This window comes from Camelus bactrianus, chromosome 6, assembly GCF_048773025.1.
Source record: "Camelus bactrianus isolate YW-2024 breed Bactrian camel chromosome 6, ASM4877302v1, whole genome shotgun sequence".
In the NCBI taxonomy this organism is placed as follows: domain Eukaryota; kingdom Metazoa; phylum Chordata; class Mammalia; order Artiodactyla; family Camelidae; genus Camelus; species Camelus bactrianus.
Window position 1 is genome coordinate 51,732,404 of NC_133544.1, and position 18,903 is coordinate 51,751,306.

At 41.4% G+C, this 18,903-nt stretch overlaps 1 protein-coding gene across 7 annotated transcripts in view; it reads left to right on the top strand.

Moving 5' to 3' along the window:
- Window positions 1-1,402: 1,402 nt before the first annotated feature.
- Window positions 1,403-18,903, top strand: part of LOC105078474 (C-type lectin domain family 14 member A) — a 36,972-nt gene continuing 19,471 nt past the window's right edge. For 4 of the 7 annotated variants that reach the window (XM_074365605.1, XM_074365603.1, XM_074365604.1 and 1 more), the window contains exon 1: window positions 1,404-2,142. In XM_074365605.1, the coding sequence (XP_074221706.1) occupies window positions 1,510-2,142 (633 nt within the window). In that variant the 5' untranslated portion in view covers window positions 1,404-1,509. Of the gene's footprint in view, window positions 2,143-18,903 lie in introns of all 7 variants that reach the window. The other 3 variants (XM_074365602.1, XM_074365607.1, XM_074365608.1) reach the window with 3 other exon arrangements.

The window sequence follows — 18,903 nt, forward strand, 5'->3', positions numbered from 1 at the left end:
TTAAAAGCCTGGCGTGCATTACCCATGGAATGACAGCTTTCATTCTGGTTATAGATGTCTTAAAGCATCATGCAATATTAAGAGGGCTTAGCTGAAATTCTTTATGTATTTCTAACTGCAGCTTACTTGGTCGCTGTGCACCAAGATAGATAACATATTTTTTAAAATGATGCATGTTGTCTAAGTTGCTCACAAGAAAATCCCTTCATAGTGCGGTGTTTAACTTTCCTTCCTTTACTCCCCTTTAATTCCTCCCTACTTCCAACTGAGTTGAAGTGTTTACATTAAAACAAAACACCCATTGGAACTCTAAAGAAATTGACTCACCTATTTTTTAAGCTGCAGGGTATTTTTTTTAGCGGTATACAGTATGTATTACCATGTAATGAATATTTTACTTTCTTAAGGATCTTGAACTCTGGTGTGCCTTAGAGGGGACTTTTACAACTTACTGCTACAAATACTGGCATTTAATCATAAGAGAAAATGATATTAAAATAGTTCAAGGATAAAATCACACGTAGGGTAGTTGTTCTCAAACACTAGTAAGGCCATGATCTCATTTATATATAACCTATAAGCTTGAAGCATTAGTTATGAGCCAATATAATGAGAGGAACCAATACAATGTAAGGAAACCTAACAACATAACCGTTAAGATCTAAGGCCGTTATTTTTTCATTTAAACCTAGAAATACATTTCCTTTCCTGAGTGAACCAGTAAGGTCATTTCAGAGAGAAATAAATAGAAGCAAAAAATAAACTTGTAAGGCGAGCACTGACGGAAGAATCAGGATTTCCCACTTAAGATACCCAAAAGAGAACCCTAAATTCTTTGACTAGCAATTAGCACGCCTGAACTCTCCTTGACAGCACAGAGGAGCAGAGCCAGGAAGGGACGGGCGCTCACACTGTGCTGCCTCTGGTGGCGAAGGGAAATGCTTATACTTCTCAAAAGATTTTTTTCCCCACCGTCTGACAAAGGCTGGCGCCGTCTACAAAGCGTTGTGGGGCCAACCCCACCGCTCCGTACCGAGCGCAATGCGCGGGTGTGGGCGGTCAGCAAGTCCACGTCTCCAGCCCTTCCTGCTGGAGTTCACCGAAGTGTTTTGGGATCCGAGGTTCTGAACGTCTCTGAGCGGGGAAAACGACACCCTCCTTCCCAGTGGCAATTTCCGTTTTCTCCCGCTCGAAGCAGGGTGTCTGACCTGCTGGTCGACTGCATCCCTGTGCCCTGGCGCCAGCTATGTTCCCGATCCCAGAATAAATCAGGGCTGCACCGGGCCTGGCAGAACCCTGGACACATTTCCTGTCGCGGCCTAAGGGAAGCCTTTTGCCGCCAGGACCCTGGCGGGGATTCTTGGCAGTTGAGGGGGTGGGCGGGAGTAGAGTGGGGGAGAGGGAGGAAAGCCAGCTGTGGGGGGCGGTGCCCGCGCTCTAGGGACAGCTTCACGCCCTCGGGCGGGACAGAAACAAGCTGAGAGCAGTTGTGGGCGCAGGGCCTCCAAAATGAGGCCGGCATTCGCCCTGTGCCTCCTCTGGCAGGCGTTCTGGCCCCGGCCGGGCCATGGCGAACACCCCACCGCCGACCGCGCGGGCTGCTCGGCCTCGGGGGCCTGCTACAGCCTGCACCACGCCACCTTCAAGCGGCAGGAGGCCGAAGAGGCCTGCAACCTGCGCGGCGGGGCGCTCAGCACCGTGCGCGGGGGCGCCGAGCTCCGCGCGGTGCTCGCTCTCCTGCGGGCAGGCCCGCGGCCCGAAGAGGGCTCCAAAGACCTTCTATTCTGGGTGGCGCTGGAGCGCAGGCGATCCCACTGCACCCTGGAGAACGAGCCGTTGCGGGGTTTCTCTTGGCTGTCCCCCGACGTCGGCGAGTCAGAAAGCGACACGCTGCAGTGGGTGGAGGAGCCCCAACGCTCCTGCACCGCTCGCAGTTGCGCGGGACTGCAGGCCACCGGGGGAATCGAGCCCGCAGGCTGGAAGGAGATGCGATGCCAGCGGCGCGCCGACGGCTACCTGTGCAAGTACCAGTTTGAGGGCTTGTGCCCCGCTCCGCACCCCGGGGCCGCTTCTAACTTGAGCTACCGCGCGCCCTTCCAACTCTACAGCGCGGCGCTGGACTTCAGTCCCCCCGGGACCAAGGTGAGTGCGCTCTGCCCGGGGCAGCTCTCCATCACAGCCACCTGCACCGCGGACGAGGTCGGCGCGCGCTGGGACAGGATACCCTCCGGGGCTGTGCTCTGTCCCTGTCCCGGGAGATACCTCCGTGCTGGCAGATGCGCGGAGCTCCCTGACTGCCTAGATGACTTGGGAGGCTTTGCTTGTGAATGTGCTGTGGGCTTTGTGCTGGGGAAAGACGGACGCTCTTGTGTAACCAGTGGGGAAGGACAGCCGGCCCCTGGAGGGACCAAGGTGCCCACCTGGCACCCAGCAGCCACTGCAGCCAGCCCCGTGCCGAAGAGAACGTGGTCACCCAGTGTCCAGGAGAAGTCAAGACAGACACCCCGTGCCCCCGGACAAGGCCGTTCAGCAACATCTATTCCCGAGATTCCTGGGTGGGGAGAGCAGAGCACGATATCTACCCTTCAAATGTCCCCTCAAACTGAGTCAAAGGCCGACATCACCACTTCAGGAAGGGTGATTCCGAAGCCTAATTCCACATCTTCCTCTGACAGTCCCCAGGCTTTGGATTCCTCCTCCACCGTGGTCTTACTACTTGTTAGCATAGCGGTAGTCGTGTTGGTGATACTGACCATGACAGTGCTGGGGCTTTTCAAACTCTGCTTCCACAAGAGCCCTTCCCCTCCGCCAAGAAAGGGGCCTTTGGCCCCGCGGGGCATAGAGAGTGATGCTGAGGCTGCTGCTCTGAACTCTAATTCTGCACATTGCACAGACAACGGGGTTAAGGTCAGGGACTGTGGTCTGCAGGACAGAGTCGAGGGAGCCTCACTGACAGGGTCCTCTCTTGGCTCTGGGGACACATAGGGAAACAGGGAACAATGAGCACTTCTGGTGAGCAGAGTTTTTCACTTTCAATGAAAAGAGAAAAGGAGAAGAGGAACTTATTTGTGCGACTGACATTACCTACAGAAATTCCGCTTCTAAATTCCCTCTACTCCACTGAGGAGCTAAATCTGAACTGGGCACGACTTCCCTGAAGATGGAGAAACTGGAAGTGCCTTAGAGTGGTGGAGGGAGGGGGGCAGAATCCTACCAGGAAGAGATATTTCTTGTGTTTATTCTGAGAGATTTGGAGAGGTGATTGAACTTTCTAAGACACAAGAAGCAAATATATTTTTAATTTTCTTTTTTGCCAAAATAGAAAGGAAATCTGTCTGCATTGTTCAGACTGGGAGTATATTGGTTTGAAATTCCCAGGACGAAAATAAAGGATTGTTGATAACCCAAACTCAAAATCATTGGTGTCCCAGACAGGTGATTATTTAGGAAGAACAGCTGAGGGGAATGCTGGGAATAGCAGCAAGAGTGCCTCCTGCATTTAGGCTGAGTGGGAAAGTCCTTGCCATGAGTAGATCTTAGGAACTTTTTCCTGGGTTCTTTTATCCTTTACTTTCAAAGTCATTGCTACTTGTGTGCTCTGCTATAAATCCAAACTGTAGTGTTGCCAGAGTCACTGGCTCTAGAAGCAAATTATAGTTGACCACCAATTCAGGTGTTTACTGTATGTCCTTGCTCAAGGAAACAAGTGATTTGTGTTTTCCTCTTTCAGTGTTTGTGCTCTCTAGTGTAATGACCTTCCCAACCAAATAGCCCTCTCCTAAACATCTGGATGCTGATCCTCACTTCCAATTATGGTGATGTTAATTTTCAATTAAAACGTTAATGCTAAGTATTGATTTGAAATCTTCTGGGTACATTAAAGCAAAAATAAGCTGGATTTCCTCCAGAGTTGCTAGGTTCTTGTGCACTGTTTAATGCATAGGAAAATTTGAATTCCAAACCGTTTCCTTCCCCTCCTTAATAAAAGTGTGTGCAGTAAACATACTTGCCCATCCTAGAATGATTTCAGTATAGCACAATTTTCCGTGGGCAAAGGCATTAGGTAAACAGCTTTCCATAAGAATTAATAGTATAAGAAATAAGTGATAAATATAAATATCTATCATTGTGATTTGGGGTATTAGAAAATTATCTAAATAAAGCATTCCTCTAAAAAACAATGAAGACCTAATAATAATCACTTTGTAGTGGGACTGAAACCCCCTAGAAAATGCCCTGCTTCTATTAATATGCTAACACTTTAAAACTAAATGTGTGGGGGTTGGTGCATGGATAGAGAGAGACAAACAAGCTGAGTAACCAGGAAGACTGGAAACAGGAAGAAGTTTCCACTATGATTTTTATAAAATCATTTTGATGTTCTTGAGTATGTAATGTATAAAATACATTATACATATAATATATAGGGTACTGTAACATTAAAGGAATAAAGCAATAGGTAATTCACTTCATATACTAAATGTGTCTAAATAGATACATGTAAATAAAATCATAAATGAATTAGAATTAACAACATTTGAAGGAATTTTAAATAAAGTCATTTCACAAAGAAAACTAAAATCAGGTAGGTAAATGGCTTATCCAATGTCCCCAAATTGTCAGAGATTGTCTCAGTTCACCTCAGTTGTGGTGTTTTAGCTTTGCTCTCCATAGAGAAGGTAACTATTTGAATAGAATATATGGTACTTTTCTTTGTAGACTGAAAAATAGCCTTACCTGTAACTGAATGGAACTGTAAATTATCTGTGTCTAGAAGTATCTATATCTATCTTTGTGTATGTGTGTACACACCGTTTGTCTTGAGGTAGAGCGCGCCTGTATCATTGCTACAGTGCAATAGAGTATGCATCGTTAACTTGCTATGCAACATGCCACTGGTGGCATTACAAATCTCAGGGTCCAAATGCCCTAGTGAAGAATACATAGATGTCAGCTCAGTTACTTAACTATTATTTCCTAGTATTTCCCCAGGTAACTTGATCAGGAGAGAATTATAGAAATAAGTTTTTAATATGTATGAAATATGTTTTCTTATTTGATTTCCTGACAGGTAGCAATTGCAGACTAAGCTTCATATAATTTCCTTTGATTTCTGGCTGTGATGTTTTCCATACAATTTTGAACCCATGGCAGAATCAGGCCAGCCAACGTGATCTCTTAAGAGCTAGCTAAGGTTAAGGTTAGAGTTCTTCCTCCATTCTCCTGTACTGTCACATCTTCACTATTTCTACAACCTCTTTGAGATGCATTCCTGTCTTAAAATCCTCTGCTCCTGCACTCTTCTCATACCTGCGTCTTCAGCCATTTCCTTAAAAGGAAAACCTGGAACCTAATTTCCATTCTTTCTCTCCAGCCTAGGTCCTGCCATCACTTTCCACCATCTCCAGGTCCTCATGTATGACTCTTCCACTGCCTGTACACTTCAGTTCCTTGACTTCCCAACTCCTAATGATCTCCACTTCGTTTCAGCCTCCACTCCAACAGCCATACCTAAGTTAGCCTTTCAGTTGATTCTAAAATTGCTCTGCATCTGAAATCACAAATTCAGACATTTGTGTGATGTACACACATGTTCAGATCTATACTGCAGTGAATTTTTGCCACCAATTAGAAGTAAATCATCGTCTGAATTCTGAGATTGCTTCTTTCTCACAATAATAAGCCTTGCTGTGAATAATAGCATGACGCGGTTATCATTTTTTTTCTTTTCTCTTTTTTTTTGAAAGAATTTCATATGTGCAGAAGTTTGCAAGTTCAGTAAAGATAACTTTTTTCATGAATTATTTAAGAGTGATGCCCTGCTACCCCTAAATACTTCAGTGATTACCTCTGTTATTTAATTTGTTGATACAGTTATTCATCGTACTCCTATATTATTTTTCATTTCCATAAGGTTGTTAGTCATGTCCTCTTCTTTCATTTATAATTTTAGTAACTTGAGTATCTCATCTTTTGGGGATGGGGTAAGTCTAACTAAAGGTCTGCCGATTTAGTTGAACTTTTCAAAGAACTAACTTTTTGGATTCATTTACTTTTCTCCTGTTGTATTTCTATTCTCTAATTTATTTCTTATTTCTATCTTTATCCTTGTTTTGCATTTGCTGTGCTCTAATTTTTTAGAGTAGAAAGTTGAATTATTGACTTGGAATCTTTCTTAATATAAGTGTTTACAGCTATAAATTTTCCTCTTAGCACTGCTTTAGTGACATTCAATAATGGGGCATGTTGTGTTTTCATTGTATTTGTCTCAAAGTATTTTCTAATATCCCCTGTGATTTTTTTTCTTTAATATATTGGTTATTTAGGAGTGTGTTGCTTAATTTCCACATATTTGCAAACTTCCTTAAATTCCTTCTGTTTTTAATTTTTGATTTTACTTCATTTTGGTTATAAAGCCTACTTTGTATGGTTTCAACCCTTTTACATTTATTGGACTTTGCTTCATGGTCTGTCCTAGAGCCTAGCATAAGGTCTGTCCTGGAAAATATTCCACAGGTGCTTGAGAAGACTGTCTGCTGTGCTGTTGTTGGGTAGTGTGTACTGTGAAAGTCTGTTAGAACTAGTTTGTTTATAGTATTCTTAAACTATTTTATTTTCAGTTTACTCTTTTTCTTAAATGTTTTAGACATTGTTGAAAAGGACTATTGAAGTCTTTATTTTTTATTATTGAATTATCTATTCCTACCTTCAGTTATGCCAGTATTTTAAAATGTATTTTAGAGCTCTCTTGTTAAGTGTATATGTGTTTATATCTCCTGATGTGCAGATTCATTTATCATTATAAAATGTCCCTTTTTATCTCTAGTAACTTTTTTTTTGTTTTGAAGTCTATTTTGCATAATGTTAGTATAAAAATTTCAGCTGTCTTATGGTTGCTTTTTGCTTGGTCTATCTTTTTACATCCTTTAGCTCTCAACCATTTATACCTTCAAATCTAAAATGTCTCTTGTAGGCAGTATATGTTTGGACTATTTACTTTATTCTCCAATCTATACCTTTTGAATGGATGTTAAATACATTTATGATTAATGTAATTACTGACAAGGTAGGATTTACATCTACCATTTTCTATTTGATTTCTATTCTATTTTCTATTCTATATCTTTTTTTGTTCCTCTATTCCTCCATTACTTTTTTCTTTTGTATTAAATAAATATTTTATAGAGTACCGTATTAATTGTCTTGTCAATTATTTTACCTTTGTAAAGTTGTTTTCTAAGTGACTGCCATGGGGATTACAATTAATATTTTAATTTAAAGACTGTATACTAGGATAAATACCTGCTAACTTCAGTAGTATACAACAATTTTGCTCCAACATAATTACATGCTTTTTTTAGGGATGGGGTCAGTCTAACGGAAAGTGTGCTACCTCCTTCTTTGTGCTGTTATTGACATCTTTGCACAATATAAACTCATCATTGTGGTTTATAACTATTGCTTTATTATGCAGTTATCTTTTAAATCTGATAGGAGAATTTAAAAATTACAAACAAAAAATGCGTTTATACTGTCTTTTATGTTTACCTATGTAGTTACTTTACCAGTGCTCTTTATGTCTTTGTACGGTTTTGTTACTGGCTGGTGTCTTTAAATGTCATCCTGAAGGACTCTCTTTAGTATTTTTTGTAGGACATGCCTGCTATTGACAGTTCTCTCGATTGTTGCTTAGTTGGGAATGCCTTAACTTCTTCTTCATTTTTGAAGGATAGTTTTACTAGATAAAGAATTTTTTATTAGTAGTCTTTTTCTTTTAACATTTTGCCTAAATCATCCCACTGCCTTCTGGGATTCATAGTTTCTGATAAAAGTCAGTTAATTTTTTGAGTATCTCTTGTACGTTTTGAGTAGCTTTTCTCTTCCTGGTTTTTAAGTTCCTTTCCTGTGACTGCTTTCCTTTTTCTTTGCTCATACATTTTTTTGTTGAAGACTGGATGTATTAAATAATATAATGTGGCAGTTCTGAAAATCCGTCCCCTAGTAGCCACACCATAGGGTTTTGTTGTTGCTGCTGTTTGTTTAGTTATTTGCCTTGATGACTCTGAAAAGTCTGTATTCCCTGTCAGGTGTGACCACTGAATGAACTCTAACTCTGCTCAGTTAGCTTACTGGTCAGGTAATGATGAAACAGAGATTTGTTTAAATGACTGGACCAGTAAATCTCTCACCTTTGTGGAGAGGTTCTGTGTATGTGTTGGAGCAGGCCTTCAATGCTGAATTTACAGTTCTGCCTTAGGCTCCACTTCTTGCTTTTCCAGGAACTCAGCATCACCCAGAGTTAAAGAAATGTGGGCCTTTTCAGATCTTTTCTGGGCAAGTGTGCAGCCTTACACATGCATCTGCCTTCCTAGATTCCCAGGAATATGTTGAGTTCACAAAGCCCCACGTGGACATCTTTTTCTTCAAATCTTCCTTTCCGTAGTTTTTATTCAGTTTTGATTTGCTATACTGGCATCACCACCTGGGTTAGTTCCCTGTATCTGCTGTAACAATTACCAAAATTGGGTAGCTTAAAACAAAATTGTATTCTCTCACAGTTCTGGAGGCTGGAAGTCCAAAATCAAAATGGTGGCAGGGCCTTGATCCCTCTGAAGTACCTAGGAAATGACCATCCATTGCCTCTTCATAGCATCTGGTGGTTGACGCACTTCTGAGTGTTTCTCAGCTTAGCTGTATCACTCCAATCTCTGTCTCTGTTGTCAAGTGGACTTCCTACCTCTGTGTGTGTCTTTTACCTGTCTCTCTGTCCAAATTTCCCTCATGAGGACACTAGCATTGGATTGAAGGCCCACCCAAATTCAGTATGACTTAATTTTAACCTAATTACGTCTGCAAAGATCCTGTTTCCAAATAAGGTCACATTTACGGGTACTGAGAGATAAGACTTAAATATATGTTTTGGGGGGCACAATTATAGATAGGTAAACAGTGCTAATTCTCTGCATGGGGGCCCTTTGAAAGTTCCAAACCTGTTTTACCTCTTCCAGTGGCCACTAGGCTGATGGTTGTCGTAGCTACTCTGCTTGCAGCTCTGCTGTTCTTCAAGGCTTCTTCAGGGCTGGGGAGTGGAGAGTGGGAACCAAGCAACAGGGAGGGGTGGCAGCAGTGTTGATAGTCTGAGAACCTCCTCAAATTACGTCAGTTAATTTGCTGCCATACGCTCGACTGATTGATAGATTAAATTGAACCACTCTATGCAGTTGTATGTACCTCGAGACAGAAGTTTAATCTCTTCATTTCCACTGTCTGGCAGCAGTGGGTGCTTAATCAGTGAGCAGAAGTGCAGTTTTTCGTTTCAGCAAGTCTCGGGGGAGGCTGAGGTGTCCTGTTGTACCCACATCCTCTGGACAGTTTTGGTATCATCTTGCTCTTCCACTTCCATAACACGTTTGCTTAATTAAGCTCGTCAAGAATAGGATGAAGAACAACTATAAAGAGAAGTTAAATGGTGGTGGGAGAGGTGATAAGAGCATGTCCCTCACTGAAGAGCATATTGTAGTGTGTTAAGCAGTTTGCAGTGGGAGAAATTCTGAGCTATTAACAGAAATTTCCTCTTTACTACCTATTTCCCTGGAGAGCATCTTCCCCCTCTACTGAGTCAATGATATTTCTATCACTAAAAGAGGCTGTTTAGTCTAAGAGTGAAGAGTCAAATTGTTGCTTTTTGAATTCCAAAATAGGTTTTTGATATTCATATCAGAGAGAAAATCTTGAAAGCCAAAGCATATTTTTCTGATCCTGGTTTGTTTTTTTTTTTTTTTTTTTTTACTTATTTGTTTTTATAAAATAAACTGTGGATACAGAATGTTACACAGAGCAAACATACAGCTTGGTGAATTATAGTAAGGGAAACACTCTTGTAACCGTCAGCCCCCTGGTCCCTGGCATCAAGAAATAGAACCTTGCCTGCCACCCCAGGAGCCTTTCCCTGCTTCCCATCCCAGTCACAGCCCCTTCCTCAATCCAAAAGTAGCCTCTATCTTGGTATTTGTAGAAATCATTTTCTTCCATTTTTATGGTTATATTGCCCAAGTGTGCATCCAGGGACATTGTATTTTAATGTTACACAATTCACGTTTTCTTTTTATTTTAATGTTTTCAGTTAAAAAAAAAGTTTCCATTTTGAAATCATTTGGAAAATTGTTACAAAAATAGAAAAATTCCTAAATACCGTTTACCAATATCCCACAAATGTTAACACCTTACATAACTACCATACTATTATCAAAATCAGGAAATTACCATTGCTATAATGCTGATATTAAATATACATGTCATTTGGTTTTCCCACTAAAGGTGCTTTTCCCTTTTCATCAGTACTTCTACATTTATTATTTGGATTTCTGTGTAAGGAAGAGCTTTCCTTCTACCTCATTTTAAAAAATTTAACCGTCATTTGCTTATATCAGTATGGACTCATAGATTCTAATTTTATTTTGTGGTTTGAACCCATTACAATCGTAGTGATTTTATTATTCAAATTGTCCGAGACTTGGTCAATAGGAGGCCTTTCGAGGTATCTCCTGTATACTTCTGAAATATCCACATCACTTTTTGAGCAGTCTCTTACTTTTTGGTATGGGCTCATCTTGTAATTTCTCTGTCCCAGCCCTGTTTTGCACCAGCCATTTCCCAAGGAGCCTAGGCTAATTTAATTGAAGAACAGTATTTAAAAATCAGTATTTGGTGCTAGATGTGCTCAGTGACACTGGGATGGCACTGCCTTTAGGCCTTTTCAGTAGACAGAGCTAGGAAAATTTTTATGTATAAATACATGTACACAACTAGATTAATTTCTATATATTTCACGAGTTCATATTAACATTTATAATTTCAATTATACACCAAGAATTCATTCCACTCTCCCCCTCCCCTTATTTGTAACCCCTTTTTCCAGCGATGAAAAACAAAGTACGTGTGTGTGTGTGTGTGTGTGTGTGTGTGTGTACGTACACCTGCTTATTTGTTCAGTCCCAGAGTACATGAAAAATAGTTTCAGAATTCCTAATCCATATCTCCGTGAAAAAGAATCTACTGTTTAAAGTACAGTATGTGTGTACAGTTCTTTCTGGAATTTAGCCCTTAAGGCTAAGTATAATAATATAAGGCTAAATATAATATAATCAATATACTGTATCCAAAGTCACTTGGGGTAGTAATTGTTATTCATTTGGAATACAGTGACGTTCACTTGTCTGTATTCTATTTTAGTCCTCCTCATTCATACTGCTTTTATTTATATTTATATTCTATTACTCTAAAATTATGAGAGCTACATGAATATCTTCCTTTCCCCCTTCTTTCTTACATGAAAGGCAGCATACCATGGATACTCTTTTGTACTTTGCTTATTTCATGTAAAAGTAGATCTTGAAAAAATCACTTCATATCATTAGTTTGTATAGATCGTCCTTAGTCCTTTTTACAGCTGCATGGTATTCCATTAGGGAATGTACCATCTTGTACGCACATTTTATGTATTTTTAACTCTGTATTTTCAAATATCTTTTAATCTATAGATATGCTTCCCTCCCATCCCTTCCTTTTTTCTTATAATTTTCATATTAAAGAATTTGGGGGTTTTGACCTGTCGAGATTACCAACAGTGTGAATTTTGCTGATTTCATACTCATGGTGCAGTTTGATATTTTCCTTTGTCCTCTGTGTTTCCTGAAAATTGGTACTTAGATTCAGAGTCTTGAACAGACTTAATATCAGCCCTTTGACAAGACTATTTAGGTAACAATATGGTTTTCAACAAGAGCACATAATGTCTGTTTTTTTCACCTTTTTTTTTTTTAACTATTAGTAGCCATTGATGCTCAAACCTTAGATACATTAATTCCTGGGAGTTCTGCAGTGGTGCTGTTTTTTTTCATGAATTACCTGGAAAATTTTATGAGGAGACACTGTCCCTCATTTACTAGTTGGTTATGAAATTATACATTTCATATATAGGAAAGACAGAATAAATAAGTACTTATCAATTTTTAAATTTTTTTCAATTTTAAAAAAAAATTATTTTAATGGATTTTTCCCTATAATCCTCAAAAGACGATTATATTTTCACTATTAATATAAATTTACATGATTAAACTTATGGTATGATGGGTTCCAATAAACTGCCATTCATATCTTTGTTTAAGCTCAAATTATCCTATCAATCATCGTCCAGTGGGAGCATCCTAAACTGACTCCTGAGTCCTTCTGACATGATCCCAGTATCTTTTGATACTTAACCTGCCATCTGGTATTACAAGACTTTCCAGCTTCATTATGTATCTTTCCTGTACCAGCTCTGGAATTAGCCATTTCTCCAGGAAGTCCTGGTTTCTCTTAATGTAAGATGCTATATCAAGACTGCAGTCTGGGTGCTAAGGATTGCACTGCTATAGAATTGGTCATTGTTTCTACGTCTTTTCAGAGGATAGATATAGAAAGTATAATAATTCCTAAAATAAGATAGAATTCTACCAGCAAGAGAGAGAAAAAATATGTAGAAGTGAAATAGATTTATATAGGTAAGTGTTCTTAAGTGCTCATTTGCTTACCTTCTCACTGGGTGTGAGCACTGGGTGGGGTGGGGGATGTGGTACTATAAACTGGACAGATTGGGGGAGACTGGGTATAAAGGGAATTGATAACTTTCTGCCTAGGGCATGGCCCAGGGAAGCTTCTCTTAGAGAAGCCACAGTCAAACATGGTGCGGATGTTGTAGGGGAGCAGTGTCAGAGAGGGGTATCTGGGTGGATGGGAAGCATTACAGGATAGTGTGAGAGAGAAGCTAGAACTTCTTTTGTCTGAGAGTGGGCCTGTGGCTCTTGTGAAACCTTTGGGTTGGAGCAACCATGATACTGAATAACCTGAATAGCCCCAACACACAGAAATCAAAGAGGAATTTGTACCTTCCAGCCACAGATGTAGACAGCCAAAAAGCACTGGAGATTATATGTCCCACTGTAAACCAGGCTGGACAGATTTAGCAGCTCAATGCCAGGGCACTGTGCGTACTTCCTAGAACTTAGATTACCCCTATGTATAAGTGAAGAAGTGAGAGGAGGAGAGTCCTAAGGTGATCAGTTACCCAGGAAGCACTAAGAAAAATAAGAAGTAACTGAATTTATTTTAATGTGGCACGATTAGGCTTTCTGTCATCAACAGAAATGGGGCTCAAGAACCGAGTTCTATTACTGAGAAATAAGGAAATTTCTATTTGTACGTACATTTTATTAGCTGTTTTCTTAGAAAAAAATGTTTATACTTTTAGCTTTGTTTGTACAATAGAGGTAATGTTAACTGCCTCATAAAATTGTTATGAGAAAATGAACATAGAGACTTACTACAGGGACCTGGGTAGCCTAGTGCTGGACTGAGGAGGGAAGCTAGGAAATGCACCTCACCCCCCCTCCCTGCCGTGATATTTATAAACCACTCAGACACACCTACTCAGGGTTTTAGGAAGTCTTATTAATGTCATTATAAACTAGTGACTGTAATTCAAGAGTACTGAGAACCAGAAAAAAGTCTATTAGTCCATAACTCTGAAAAAAAAAAAGCACTTAAATATGTCCAAGGATAGCAAATGATGCCCCTAAGGCAAACATTTTTTTATTCTTTTCGCTAAAGATGCTGACTTGTTACGTGATATGAGGGTGCGATGGGAGTTGGTAGTAATACTCATTATTTAGAAAAATGATTGCTTTCCAATTCTCACATTTCTCTCTCTTTCAAATGACAGAGCTGGGAGCACACAGTATCAGCCAGTGGGTACTAGATGGGTGGATACTTACAGGGCCCAGAAAACCTCTTCCTCAAAAAGCCTTGGGTAGGAATATATCCTTTAAATGAACCACCTCAATAGGTAAGTTTTCCTGGACTTACGGTATCTCAGGAGGCCTTGGACAAGCCCCAGACGGCCTGACTGTCCAGTACTGTGGCTGTGGGTCCATCAACAGTGCCCAGAGTGTCTGTTTGGCAGACACCATTATTACCAGTGCACTGTGCTTGGTTGAAAGTATTTTCTTCTCGACCACTCCCCTCATCAACATGTATAGAAAGCTCTTTAAAATGATAAACCATAAACAAACTCCTTCCAGTTCTTTTTGTAAGAAAGTTGAGTATCAGTTGAAAAGAATGAGACAAAATAATTACTGATTTTTCTGATATGTTATAATTTCCAATAGTACTTTTTTATAGAACTGCAATATCCACATAGCAACTTTTTATGGGAAAAATATTTTTATATATACTCTCTTGTTTTATTTATCCTCACAAAATCCCTGTGAAAATGGGGACGGGTGGACGTCTGCAGTGTCTCTTGACAATTCTTCGTAAGCTGAGACCTGCCAAATCATTGAGACTGGTATCATATAGCAGATCTGCCAGGTAGGGGTTAAATTTTAACAAGAGGTCCTTATCCTTAAAAAGGTAGGAAGCTAAAGAATTTTATATGGATTAAAATGTCTATGTTCTTCAGGCTGAGCCACAGCTGACTGACCTTCTCACGCTTACATGAAAGCCAAATCAGAGTTAAAACTTCTTACTCACGCTTCTCCTGTGTTTGGCGGGTGACTCAAGAGACATGGAGCAATGCTAGGAAATCCTCGCCCTCAGATGTCAGCGCCTTCATCTGTACCCCCTCACACCACTCTGCATCTCTTCTGTTTTCCCTGTGTGAGATCTCAGGGTCGGCAGGGTGAGATGGCTAACGCTTCCATTTATGGTCTTGACATTCCCCTCAATAATCTGAGACTCCGTCTCATCTTTACCTTTAATTTTCCTCTCTGTGCTGGTCTTCCCTTTGGGCTATATGTCCATTAAGTCTGCCCTGTCCTAAATCACCACCACAGACGGAAATCTTATCACCCTGCTTTTACCTTTTACTCTTCATCTCTCTCCTCCTGGTGAGTTACCCCAGCCTGTTACCAAATGTACCTCTGTAATGTGCTGCTCTATCATTCAGCTCTCTTGCTCGACAGGATCCCAGACTTCCCCAGTGAGGCCCATGCTCCTGAGCCTCAGCCAGGCCCCTCCAAGACCCTATCATGTTAGGCCATACTCCTCTCATGTGGTACCCTGTGTTCTTGCCAAACTGAATTACTCGGTCTTGCATTATTGCAGCTCCACAATTTTAGCAGGAATTCCTATCTGGAATGCCACCCATTACCAGCGGGCAGACTGAAATGTGTCTACACTACTAATCCAAGTTTAAATGCTATCTCCTCTAAGGTATCTTCCCCAGTTACCTCAAACTCAAACCAGTTCTCTAAAATCTCTCATCATTTGCATCGCTCTTATTATAGCTACTTGTGTATTTTTTTTTCAGCTCCTCTACTACATTGCATGCTGTTGCACCTTATGCATTTTGTAAAAAACTAATTGCCTTCTCATTGCTATAAATAGATATTTTGTTAAGTAAATTATAATTAGATAATAAATGATAATAAATTTGTTTAAATGAATATTTTTATACTGAATAATCAAGTTTCTACAGTTTTAAATCCTTAAAAATAATTTAGTAACTATATTATATATTATTTCTAAAAGCTCTCCTGGATTCCTCATATAAGTTTTCACTTCATAATATATATGTGTTAACTCAGACAAGTTTGAGACAAAGTTCTCTGATCTGTATCGCTGAAAGTCTAACTTATCCACACATACCCTCCCCAATGGTTAAGAAATGAGACACTCTTTCTACCTGGATCATCTCTTTTCTTACAAAGACATGCCTGTATAAGACATCCACATGGAGTTTGTCTCTCTCCAATCCCTCCAACACCTGCCTGTTCCACCCACCGTGCTCACCGTCACCTCCTGAAGATCAGTGTCAGATGTCTTGAGAGCTCAAAACAGCAGCTGGATTTTCTGGGATGCCATTGTTTGCGGGGGTAAAGGTCAGGGGCAAATCCAAGGCAGGCAGTGAGCCCAAAGCTACATGATACACGGCAATGAACTTGGTCCCTGGGGTAAAATCAGCTGGTGGAAGGACCTAGCCCACAGGACAGCACCACAGCTGTAACTTGGGGAGAACAGGGGTCTCTGGCCACACTGGCTTCACTACTCAAGAGTCTGTGGGACTAGGCGCTTCAGTGGTTCCAGCCAGCAACACCAGTCCAGACTCTACGACCCAGCAAACCTGTGATCTGATGATAGAAAACAGAAGAAAATACAAGTAAGTTAAAATGATTTACACATCTACAGTCCTTTTGCTCTCACCCCAAACCTCCCTATTACTGTTCTCTTCTTGGTAGCCCACTTTTTCACCATCTTTATGTCCCTTGTTTCATTTCCTGAACCCAAAGACAGACCGAAAGACTGAAATTGGAAGCAAGTGAGGAAAATGCTGGATAATTTTTCTAAGCCTGCAAAGCTGAAGGCAGGCCTCTGCTCTCATTGAGATTGCCTTTTGGTCTCGGTGCCAGGATTGCAGGTGGCTAGTGAGATGGCAGTGGCTCTCAGTGTTCACAGTTAGGCCCTCCCCTCCAGGACTTCAGGCTAGTAACTTCCCAAATGAGCTATTTTCAAAGAATCATCTGACTCAGAATGCCTCCTGCTTCTGCAGAGCTCCGCCTAAACTCTTCCGCTTTGAGGAGGCCAGACTGATGGAATTTGGAGCACATAGTTCTCTCCTTTTCACTGTTTAGGGAATTGATGAATTTGTATGTATTCACCATCTGTATCTCCTTTAATATATAGGTCCTATAAGGGCAGAGACTGCATCGGCCTGGTTTGTTTCCATGCCCACTGTGTTTGGCAGTAAATGGTACTTAATCCTTATTGAATAAATGGAGGAATAGGTGGATCATTTGGAACACAAATGAGGGATAGGGTTGGTGGGTGGAGACATATTTGCTGATCTTTTCTGAGTACATATGCATTTGACTCTGTACACACATGTGCACTCACCCAGAGATACACAGATCTTTTACATCTGTAAGTAAGTCTTTAGAAGCTGCCTGTGTGCCTCCGCTCTGGACCTCTGCACTTCCCAGCCATGCCATTCCTCCTGGGATGCATTCCTTCTGCCACTCTCTGTCCCTTCAGCTGTCCTCTGCCCTGCCCTTCCTCTGCATGATCTGCCGTCTTCCTTTCCCTTATACGCTGGCATGGACACAGTCCAGGGGCTCCACTGGCAGGGAAGAGGCCACGGGAGCGCAAGGCCCACTTGACGACTGTACCGAGGACTGGCTCTGCTTGCCGTAACGTGTGCTGGAAGAGACACAAGCTGAGCAGAGGTCTGTTCAGGCCGTGCATGTCCACAGCATATGGTTCCCAAGGCTGTATCTTCACTGACAACACCTGCTCTCCAGTCCTCAGCTGCCCGCTCCATGGCCCCATGTAGATTTCCTCCCACACAGCAGATACAAAATGCCTCAAGTTCAACTCATCACAGGTGCCTTTTGCAACATTTATCTCTTTAATGGTACAACTCTCATTCCAGAATTCTAGGCTGGAACCTTTAGTTGCTCTTATTCCATCTATTTTTTTCCATCTGTTTTTTTCCATCTTTTTTTTCCCCTTAACCCTTATATTCTCTGTCACCAATTCCTGTTGATCCTCCTTTTGAAATATCCATTAGGTTTGCCCTTTTGCATTGAGGTCCACCACTGGCATCCCAAACTAGGTTTTCATCACTGTAGTCTTGACTTAGTCATCTTTTTTACTTTAATATTTACATCCAAACTCACTTGGCAAACCAGTAGATTCTTTCTAAATCTCCCTTAAAAAAAAAAAAAGCCTGTATTTCTCATTTTCTAGTACATGGAGATCCACAAATCCATGACTAACTTCTCAAAATCTGGTCCCATCCTACTTACTGGTCCAACCTTATGTCCCAAGATTCCTCAAGATACCCATCAGGCCTGCCTCACAGTTCTCCATGAAAACAACAAAAACATATTAAGCACTTACAGTATGCCAGGCCCAGTGATCAGCACTGGAGATAAAGCAGAATCTAGGACAGGCATGGTCCCTGTCCTCTTGCGTCCTACAGTCTACCTCAGGGTTTTCTCCCTTCTCAGATCTTCCAGTAGTGCGCTGCCACTTAGCATTTACTCATATGCCATCCCACTGCTGACTGATTCATATATGAACAGTGTAATTTGGGTAGGGCCCCATGCTACCCAGGTGGAAGCTTCAAGCTCCAGAAGTTGGGGATTACATCACCAGTATATACCCGTGTCTAATCTGGAGGTGGGTGAATATTCCATAATCCTTTTTAAATGAATGACTCACATTATAAAAGGTCATAAACATTGAGCCATTGAATTTAGAGGAGACAGAAGTCAGGAATGTTGAGGAGTTTGAAGAAAACTGTGTTTTGGAGGATGTGTGGGATGTGCCCAGACTGAGAAGTGGGAGGAGGGCATTCCAAGCAAGCAGGGCGCTAAAATGTGAGGCTGGAAATTGAGACCAACTGCCCCCAACTGCCCCAGCTATCTGCCCCGCTCTGTTTCCATAGTAATGCAGTATAAACAGCCCTGCTCACCCTTGAACCAAGATTATCCATGCAACTATGTTCTCACCCATAAAACATGGGCAGAAATAATGTGTACAGTGTCCACATCATCTGCTGTAAAAGTCAGAATAGGCTAGGTTATGTTGAGGCATAAACAGCACGAGGTGATTTCTTGCCGACCAGAATCTGCTGCAAGCCCAGAGGACTACTTTGCATTCACTCAGGATTCCAGCAAGTTCCCATCTCATCGCACCTCCTGTTGCATGAACATGTGCTTTGTGGCCCTCATGGCAGGGGGAGTAAGGGATGGAGAGTCCAGCCCCAGCCACGAGAACTTCAGCACACAGGTGACGCATGCCTCTCCGGCTCCTATCGGCTTGGTCAAAACAAGTCACATGCCTGTGCCTAACCACAGAGAGTGA